The 10855-nt window shown below is 38.7% G+C and overlaps 1 protein-coding gene across 1 annotated transcript in view; it reads left to right on the forward strand.

The window, feature by feature from the left end:
* ppp4r3b.L (protein phosphatase 4 regulatory subunit 3B L homeolog) overlaps positions 1 to 10589 on the forward strand; it is a 32467-nt gene extending 21878 nt beyond the window's left edge. The window contains 8 exon segments of the mRNA NM_001086151.1: positions 789 to 891; positions 2568 to 2609; positions 4150 to 4308; positions 5564 to 5733; positions 6395 to 6534; positions 6724 to 6908; positions 8059 to 8261; positions 10038 to 10589. Coding sequence (NP_001079620.1) covers positions 789 to 891; positions 2568 to 2609; positions 4150 to 4308; positions 5564 to 5733; positions 6395 to 6534; positions 6724 to 6908; positions 8059 to 8261; positions 10038 to 10133 — 1098 coding nt within the window. The 3' untranslated portion in view covers positions 10134 to 10589.
* The last annotated feature ends 266 nt before the right edge of the window (positions 10590 to 10855 follow it).

Consider the following 10855-nt stretch of genomic DNA (forward strand, 5'->3'; position numbering starts at 1 on the left):
AGTTTGTTAAAATGGGAGGGGCTATGTTGGTTTTAAAACACGTGACTGCCTGAGGGTACAAAACGCTTAAGGTGGATCGTCATGGGGTCAGTATGCGAATTTGTATGAATAAAAATAGATTTTTTTATAATTTTTGAATTACTGGACATTCTTTAATATATTTGGTGATTTCTGTCCTGGCGATTGGGGCAATAGCCCGCTAATTCTAGCTCATTTTTGACTGGCAACCAGATTACCCATAGAGACAATATTGGTATAAAGATGATGTGGGCTGGTTGAATCACAGAACAGCATGACAGAGCTTCTCCTGAAAGTTTGCCAGTGTCTGATGTCGGCTTCACAAAATCTAGACATTTATGGCCCCCAATGAAAAAAGACATAGCCCATTAACTAAAGCATATATTTGTTCTCTCTTTCCTAAAAACTGCTTTATCAAACATTGGTAGCTTGTTGGCTAGTAATACAAACTTTATTTTTTAAGTTAGTACCTTATTCATTTGTTTTAATTGATGAGGCACTGATGAAAATTTGAAATAGCTATAGTAATGGTATCAATGATATTTAAACACATTAGTGATCACTCGTGCCTTGTGAATTACTTTTTTGGTGATGCTTCACAATACCTTAGTATTATTTTACATCTACCCTGCCTACCCCAGATGCCAGGTGAATTGTTTACTCCGTTCTACTTTCATTGTTTTATTTTTTTACCTGTTTTAAAAAGATTTACTTTATGATAAGTTATTTTCTTTAATATTTGACTTTGTTAATCTGCTTTTTCTTTACAGAAAACGGAGAAGAGTGAATTTTTGAACTTCTTTTATAACCATTGTATGCATGTACTTACTGCTCCTCTCCTGGCCAACACATCTGAAGATAAACTGGAGAAAGGTATAAGCAAAGTCGTTTTTCTCATGTCACTGACTAATACATTCTGTTTTTGTTACACGTTAAAACTGATAAAAGTGTAAGTAATATTGTTATGAATTTAGCTGCATTTTTCTGCCATCACATCCAAAGCGCTTGCTTAAAGTAATACAGGTATAGGATTCCTTATCCGGAATCCTGATATCCAGAGAGCTCCGAATTACAGAATTGCCGTCTTCTGTAGACTCCATTTTATCCAAAATTTCCTTTTTCTCTGTAATAATAAAACAGTAGCTTGTACTTGATCCCACCTAAGATATAATTAATCCTTATTGGAAGGAAAACCAGCCTATTGGGTTTCTTTAATGTTTACATGAATTTCTAGTAGACTTAAGGCAGGAAGACCCAAATTACGGAAACAGAAACCCCAGGTCCCGAGCATTCTGGATAACAGGTCCTATACCTGTAGTATCACAATGTGGTTGCCATTTTTTTCTACTACTAAACGGTCGATTTCGGCACGATCCGACGCAAAGCGACAAATCACATTAGACGGATATAAGGTAAGTGAATGCATTGTCGCATGGTGTCGCAGCGTTGATCTGACACGACTGTCTCATGCAGACGCTGCGACGGATCAACGCTGCTACACCATGCAACAATGCATTCACTTACCTTATTTCCATCACATTTATCCCAGCGCGTCTGATCGTGCCAAAATCGTCCGTGTAGTCCTACCTTTCATCTCGGAGCTCACTCTTGGCTGAACCGAATCCGGATCCTAAAGGTGCCCATACACTGAGAGATCCGCTCGTTTGGCGATGCCATCAAACGAGCGGATCTCTCCCCGATGTGCCCACCTTGAGGTGGGCAATATCGGGCTGATCCAGTCGTGGGCCCTAGGGCCCAACGATCGGATCCTAACAAATAGCAATGGGCGGTCGGATCGCGTGACCGCATCAACGAATAGATGCAGCCGCGATCCAACGGAATTTTTTGTCCCATCCGATCGAGATCTGGCCGACTTTCGGTCTGTCGGCAGCTTTTATCGGCCCGTGTATGGCCACCTTAACTTGCATATGCAAATTAGGGGTGGGGAGGGAAATCACATTACTTTTCGTCACAAAACAAAGTAAAAAAAATTCCACTTTTTCCTTTCTCGCCCCTAATTTGCATATTTAGGGTTCAGTTTTTGGCCGAATCTTTCTCAAAGGATTTGGGGATTCGCCCGAATCCCAATTAGTGGATTCTTTGCATCCCTAGTTGATTTACATGGTATACGCCTGCCTGCAAGCAATAGTTTCCTTGAAATAGTGTGGCACCTCTTTTCAAAGCAACTATCCCCTGGCGAGCATTTGACAAGAAAGAAGATCGGGGAACTGTGGCTGTATGAATAGGTTGCTTAAAAATGTTTGCGTAATGCAAGGTATAAATGAAAGGTTTCCAGATTTGCATAAAATGTGCTTTCTAAAAGGGAAAATGTACATAGGTTTCAGATCCCGATTTATTTATTATACACACAGATTTTGCCTAGCCAAGAAGCTTTTCACCTGGCTATTTTATGTATCTTGTTGTTTTTACGTGTGAAACCTTTGATCTTGGTTGGCTCTTAAAAAAACATGTTAAAGTAAGATGTTAAGAGAGATGAGTTTATTGAAACAAATGTTGCCGTTATGTTAAAGAATCCTGTTCTTTCTTAGATGCAGTTTTTGGCTCTATCAAGACCAGCACAGTTTGTCCAGGTAAGTTATTTTTATGTTCTTTATTTTATTCAGCTGTATGGCTAAAGCTTTTTTTTTTCCAGCAGTAAAATGTATAGAAAACCAGCTAATATTGTGTACCTGTTTTTGTATCTTTTCGGCTAGTTCATTGCTGTAATTGAATTAATTTCCCCCTACTTAAAGACATTGTATTTCACTTGGCTACATACTTTCTAGTGCCCAGGATGTTGATTAATGTTCTTAAAAGGGTGGTTCATCTTCAAACAACTAGTAGTTTTCCAATAGATCACCGGAAATAACGACTTTTTTCAATGACTTTCTATGTGTCACAGTTTTTCTAATATTGAAGTGAAAGTGTCATTTTTCACCTTCTGAAGCAGCGCTGGGAGAGGGGGTCGCTGACCCTGTAAACTATTCTAAATGGATACATTTCTTATCTCTGTCCCTGCTGAGCAGAATCTCTGGATTTAATTACAGACAGCTGTTAGAATTGATACAATAGTTGCTAATAATCCAGAGATGCTGCTGAGAAATGTATCAACTAAATGTTGCACCTGAATTATTGAGCTGCCAGACTGAAAACACCAGACACGAACATTCAACTTTAAACTATAAAAAAACAGTAAAAAATAAATAGAAAGTAATTGAAAAAAGTAGTAATTTCTGGGGAACGATCTAAAAACTGAATTGAAAAAAGTGTTGAACAACCCCTTTAATATTCAGAAAGACCGTTTTCTTTTTAATGTGCCACTTTTAGTCACGTGGATGGTCTTCTGCTTATTTTTCCTCAAAGGAAATGTAAACCCTAAAAAAGAAAAAAAAATTGCTTAGTTTTAAAATTGTTTAGAACAATTTTACAATTTTACAATTTTTTTTTTTTTTTTTTTTTAAAGCTGATACTGGTTTTAATCTAACACAGCATATTTTTACCTGCATGCTGGTCAGTTTTATGATTGCAGTAGGAAAACACAGAACTGTCGTACAGGGATGGGATCCATTATCTGGGAACCTATTATCCAGAAAGATCCAAATAACGAAAAGGCCGTCTCCCATAGACTCCATTTTATCCAAATAATCCAAACTTTTAAAAATGATTTCCTTTTTCTTTGTAATAATAAAACTGTGCCTTGTACTTGATCCCAATTAAGATATAATTAATCCTTATTGGAAGGAAAACCAGCCTATTGGTTATGAAGATTATGGAAAGATCCATTATCCGGGAAAACCCTAGGTCCCGTGAATCTGGATAACAGGTCCCATACCTGTACTTAGAAAAGAGCACAGAGCCAGAGCAACATATGAGCATGTTCTCTCTACTACACAGTCAGAACACTGGCCAGCAGGAGATGCAGCAGTTAGAAAATTAATTATATTAACAGCTTTGAGACCGAAAAAAAAATAATTACTCAAAGCACTTTTGCAATTTTACATTAAAGCACATTTCCTTTAAACAGTTGAAACTAGAATTGCTTTACTGGAAGTATTGCTCTGGAAACACCGATAAATATAGCACGTTTGTAATAGAAAGTCTTTTCTGAATAGTTTTTTCCCTTCCTTTTAGATAACTACCAGACTGCCCAGCTGCTTGCCTTAATTCTAGAATTACTTACATTTTGTGTGGAGCATCATACCTATCACATCAAAAACTACATTATGAACAAGGATTTGCTGCGGAGGGTGCTAATTCTAATGAACTCAAAGCATACCTTTCTAGCTCTTTGTAAGTCATTTTTAGCTTTCGTTTATTTGATAAGCAAGCCATTTGCATCTGCAATTGAGATTAGTGTGCTTACTTTGGAGAGCTTGGGGGTGGGGCCATTTCAGGCGATATTGCCAGGAAAACTGAAGGGTAGCTGCCTGCTTGGCCCGGCAAACATATATAGATTGCACTGGGACTGATAAAGATTTTTTAACCTGGCCGATCAATTTTCTGATGTCGGATGAAAAATCGTAAGATTTACTACCGTTCGAATCCCACTAACTTCACGATAATTTGACGGATTGGACGGATTTCGCTAAAATTGGTTGTTCGGCAAAGAAAAATCTTTGCGTCTATCGGGACCTTTAAAGGGGACCTATTATAAGCATTTTTTTCCCCCACCAAATGTGTGGACTAAAGCTGCCCATACTACACTATAAGATCCGCTCATTTGGACTGCCAAAAGCCAAATGATCTGATTACCATGACCGGACAGTCGACGGGATGAGGAATGCATTAAGTAGCCTAAGTGGTCATCAATCGGGCGGGAAAATCAAACCTGCCCAAACAAGATCTGAATGATTTTTGGCCAGATATCGGTCTGGGAAGGCTGCCGATTCTGGTCATTTAGTCCATACTCCTTTTTGTGAAACAATAGTATTTTTAACCCACCTCGATTTAAGCTGCCGATTCTGGTCATTTAGTCCATACTCCATTTGTGAAACCATAGTATTTTTGCTCGGGATGCTCAGAATCCACTATTTTGGATTCTGCCGAACTTCGCGAAACATTCAGCCGAATACTGAATCCTGCTGAAAAAGGCCGAATCCCGAACCAAATCCTGAATTTGGTGCATCCCTAATTTCTGCACCTCCCCCCAATTCTTTTCAGCACCTCCCAAGCCAGGTACTTGTGGGTGCATTGGATTATGGGACCAGGATTCTGTCTACTTGCCCTGTAGGTTGTTAGCTGTATGGGGCAGGATCCTACTTCCTCTTGTCTTTAACATGTGGTGCTTAATTTTGAATGCAATTCTCTCATGCATTTATATTATTGTATTGACCCCTGTCTGTTCTATGCATGTGTTGTTCTGCTGTACAGCGCTGCGTGCACTAGTATCACTATATAAAAAAATATACATACAAACCAGTAACTTCATGCTGCCTCCTCCCAAAAGGGTTTGTTTGTGTTGGCAGCGACTAGTTTACTTATAAACTCATTGAGTCACCGCTGCTCCTGTCACCAAAGAATTGAGAAACTTTATTTTCCCTTCTAGGCGCTTTACGTTTTATGAGAAGGATAATTGGCTTGAAGGATGAGTTTTACAACCGCTACATCATAAAGGGGAACCTCTTTGATCCAGTTATTAATGCACTTCTGGATAATGGAACAAGATACAATCTCTTAAACTCTGCCATAATTGAACTGTTTGAATTTATACGAGTGGTAAGTAAATCAGTGAATTATATTTTAAGCTTTCTAGTAAAATAAAACTTAAAGAGGAACTTTTATATAGTAAACAAATTCTGTACTGTTTCTTAAATCAGGTTACTCTTCCTTTTCCCTTTATCAGCAATATGTCTCTCTAAATTCAGGCTTTGTGTTGGAGTCGGATTATAATACATCATCTAGGCAAAGTGAGCACAGACCAATGATATAATAGAGCTAACTGTAAAAAAAAAGGGTTCTCAGAGAGGTTTTAAAGGCCAGTGGCCACAGAAAAGGTTAGTGAGAAGTAAAGAAATAACTGGTACTAGGGCACAAGCTTGGCTCTCTGTTGAAGACCAGGAAGTTAATATTGGCAAGATAGTAAGGTAGACACTGTTGGATTTGGATTCATGACAAACCAGGCAAGGAGAAAAGGTTAATTAAAGTCCAGGCATGGGTCAAGGCAAGTAGATTTCTGAATAGCATTCAAGCTATGAAGAGCCTACAGTAGGGCAAGATCCAAAACGGTTTCTCTACAGACACCCCTCCAATGTAAGCAAGTGTACCTTTGAATACAGTATTTTATCTGTTTCATGCTGCAGAATATTCAAAACAGCAAGGACTGTATTTATTTTCTCTTGGCACTGTTACTTATCCCATAATTGGTTTGTCTCCACAGGAAGATATCAAGTCTTTAACATCACACATAGTAGAAAACTTTTATAAAGCACTTGAACCCATTGAATATGTTCAAACGTTTAAAGGACTGAAAACTAGATATGAGCAAGAAAAGGATCGTCAAAGTCAGAAGCTAAGCAGGTAATGAATAGTAATTTGAACTGTCCCTTCTGTGTGTGTGCTGAAAGTGTGTGTTGAAAGTGTGTTGAAAGTAAGTGTGTGTGTTTTTGCACACACAAATGTACATGAGGCTACAGAGGCACACAATGTAACACCGTTTCATGATATTGGGAGGGAGGCAAGTAATCTTCTTACCTTGGTTCTCCTTAGCGTACCATCTATATTGCGCAGTAACAGATTTCGGAGGGATGCAAGAGCACTGGAGGATGATGAAGAGTTGTGGTTTAATGAAGATGATGAAGAGGAAGGGGAAGCAGTCGTACCTCCCGTGGAAAAAACGAAACCAGAGGATGACTTTCCTGAAGGTTATGAAAAATTTCTGGAAACTAAAAAAGGTATTGGACTGTAGATGTTTAAAAGAGACATTTTGTGTAAAAAAATAACGTACCAGTGTGTTATACTCATTTAGATATAGAAGAATTGTGCTTAAAAATGTCTGAATATTTCTGCAAAAACCCTAATAATACCTCCCTCCTCTTCCACTTCATGCTTCTTGAACTGTGCAGGGGAGCCAGTGGCACTCCAGGAACCAATCAGCAGCTAGCAGGACCTGATAGGGAACTGAAGCCTGTCTTTGCTTGTGTGACTGCAGGGCTGTGATTGGCTGTCCCCCTCCTACTGTGCTTCTGGCATGGACCGCTAGGATTGGTTACCAGGCAGAAACCAATCAGTGGAAACCAAGAGAGATGAAAAGCAGGAAGTAGTGTTCTGGCTATTATGTTAGACACCCAGTCACTCCAGCCTTTATACATTACATTTTTGGCTAACTAACTATATTAGAAACATTTTTTATTTTGCACAACCTATTTATTTACCCAGTTTTTATTTGTACACTGAACAATTCCTTTAATGTTCATCCAAATTCAGATGAGACCAGCTTGAGACCCTGTAGTATTTAGTGATTGTTTTTGTTAAGCAGCAAATCAGCCCCTGTGTGTTTAAAATTTTTTGGACATTTAAGCTTCTGCTTTTACTAACGTGGTTCTAAAATGCAATACATGTATGGGATCCGTTATCCGGAAACGTATTATCTAGAAAGCTCAGAAATACGGAAAGGCTGTCTCCCATAGGCTCCATTTTATCAAATTTTCAAAAACGATTTCCTTTTTCTCTGTAATAATAAAATGGTACCTTATTTAATGTTTACATGATTTTCTAGTAAGAAAAGGTATGAAGATCCAAATTATGGGACAATCCATTATCCAGAAAACCCCAGGTCCTGAGTATTCTGGATAACAGGTCCCATACCTGTATCAGCAATTCATTGTGATAAGTCTACTGCAACTTTGAGTGAAAAAGCAGAGGTCCAATAGGTTTCTGTGGGTAACTGTAGTAATGCAGACTGCTACCCCTCTTATATATACAGTGCTCTGGAAAATCTTTATTTTATATTTTTGGTGTATTAATGCATACATCCCCATAGATTATTTCTGTTGCTCAAACACTGATTATATTAACACTGGCAAAATGTTTTGTTTTTAACAGCGAAAGAGCTTGAAGATAAAGAAAATCTTCCAAAGAGGACATCTGTTGGAGCGTTTAAATTCACCTTCTCTCATTCGGTTAGTGCAGCTAATGGGGCAAATAGTACAAACAGCAAGTCTGTGGCAGCTCACACACCACCAGCAACTTCTAATGGATCTTCCTCCAAAAATACAAGCCTGACAACTACAGTGGCATCTACTAAGGTGAGTCCATCTTTGTATTTGGCAGCAGCCGGAGGAATCTGGTTATTTTACTTGATTGTGGCACAAGAATGATGTGATCTGCACATTTGACAGGCTCTCTATTTTTCTATTTTAAAGGAGAAGCAAACCCTGTAGGAAAAAAAGCCACATAGACCCCCCCCCATCTCCTACCAGGCTAACTGCCCCCCGCGGAAATGCTCCATAATTTATACTTACCCCTTGGTGCAGATTCTGGAAGCGGAGGACCCGGAAGATGGGTGCCGTGCTGGGGGGGGCAGTGAGCTTGGGGGGAGGAGGGTCTACGTGGGGTTGGGGGTACATGTTTTTTTTTCTACAGGGTTTACTTTTCCTTTTAAGGGGAACTCCGGCTTCCAAACCAAAATTTGATAAAGAGGCCCACATAATACAGAAACCCCTAATATACCCATCACAGTTTCTTCAAAAAACTTATGTTTTTGTGGAGTTCCCCTTTAATGATATCTCTTATTTCTAAGCAGTTCTAGAGCTTTATGGCAAATTCCATTCTATATAATGGCGCTTTCTGGATAAACAATCCCTCCCTTTTCTCTTTAATAGACAATCGGACATAGCACCTTGTATGCAATGTTAATTGTGCTAGCATTACATTATCCTGCTGGGTTGTACCAAGGGACTAGATTCCTTTCTCAGGCTACAATGGTATCATTGTTTCTTTTTATTACTTGTCTTTGTTATTACTATTACTCCTATTCTTTAAATCTCTTATTGGACCCCAGCAACTGGAAAGCTTCTATACATAAGGCTGTGTAGTTCAAATAGCTGAGAAAAATGACCCATTGTAAATGATCTTAGCCTGACTGTCTACATCATAATAAATGGTAAAAGGTGAACTACTCCCTTACTGTGCTGCATTTATTAATGGGATTTTCGTGTTGCCGATTAGAAAATATCATTTTGTGCTTCTGTCTGGAGTTGCAACTTACTGCATGTTAATTAATAGTTCCCTGAATTTCATTGGAATGTCGGATTCTTCATGTCATCCTTTACCTGTATCCACAAATATCTTGTCCCGCCCCTCCTACCTGCTGCTGTACATATTCCCCCGCAATGTGACTTGCTTAAAGGAACAGTAACATCAAAAAATGAAATTTTTGTAAAGTAATAAAAATATAATGCAGTGTTGACTAGTAAAGCTGCTATTTGCTTCAGAAACACTACTATAGTTTATATAAATAAGCTGCTGTGTAGCAATGGGAGCAGTCATTCAAAGGCTCAGGTTACACAGCAGATAAGCTCTGTAGAACATAACGGTGTTAGCCACTATTTATCCTGTGCCATATAGATTTTTTTTTTCAATTTCCGCCATTGAAGCTCAGCAGCTTGTTTATATGAACTATAGTCGTGTTTCTGAAGCAAAAAACACAAGGACAATTTAAACTTTTAAATCGCAAAGAAATAACTTTCGTTTGCACTCCTCTTCAGAAACAGTGATCCATCATGCGGCACTCGATTTCTCCTCCCTGGCTATCTCCTATAAGCAAGGCAGGGAGGAGAAATCGATCGCCGCACGATGGATCGCCTTTTCTTAAGAGCAGCGCAAGCGGAGTTTCAGTAAGTTTAATTCTTAATAAAGACTTAGTGATTTAAAAGTTTAATTTGTCCTTGTGGTTTTTTTTTATCGTTCTATACGAAAGAATATAAAAAAAATAAATTGTTACTGGTCCTTTAATGCAGACTTCTGTTGTGCTTTTCTGTTCCCATGTTAAATCGGACACTATCCTACATTATCATTCGCAGGGGAGTCTTATCGGCCTAGTGGATTATCCAGATGATGAAGACGAAGAAGAGGAGGAAGACGCATCCCCTAGAAAAAGACCTCGTCTCGGTTCATAAAACAAAACTGACAAATATTATTTGGGGATTCTTAAATGACGCAACTGATGTTCCATAAGCTTAATGAATCGGCTCCCCCCCCTTGAAACAGCGTGGACTTAGCCAGACAGCTGTGCAGGGAGGTGACGGAAGCTTCCATGGAGCCTTTCTAGTATTTCAGGGTGGGTTACCGACGACAACCTCGACTGCGGCTTGAACGCAAAATACGCCTCTAGTGTTTGAGAAGGGGGCAAAGTGGAACATTTATATTGAAATGCAATGTTGCAGGTTTGCCCGAACGATGTAAGTCCTCTGACGAAATAAAAGCAAAACGCTTTTCAGTTGCACACCCAGTAATCTTCTAATTTTTTTTATTTTTCTTTTTAAAATGGTGCTGGCCATAGTGTTTTATCAATCGCCTATTTTTAATGTCCGTTGAAGGGAAACAAAAATGTGTTATTAAAGAAATTAAACCTTTAGGATAAAGCCTCGGGACCATTCTTTGTAAATGTAACCGGCAGTTTTGGGGTGGGCGGGTAGCCAAAGCAGCATTGTAGTGCATGTTCAATTTTAAAATCTAAAAAAAAAAAAAAAAAAAATCAAACAAAAAAAACAAAACAAAACTTTTCAGTGTGTATTTTACTAAAAAAAAAAAAATATTCAGAATGGACAGATTTGTTACAAGCAGCCCGTCCTACGTCCGGCACTTCCAGAAATACTGACGACAAGGATCAGTAGCTTCC

This window comes from Xenopus laevis, chromosome 5L (genome assembly GCF_017654675.1).
Source record: "Xenopus laevis strain J_2021 chromosome 5L, Xenopus_laevis_v10.1, whole genome shotgun sequence".
NCBI lineage: Eukaryota > Metazoa > Chordata > Amphibia > Anura > Pipidae > Xenopus > Xenopus laevis.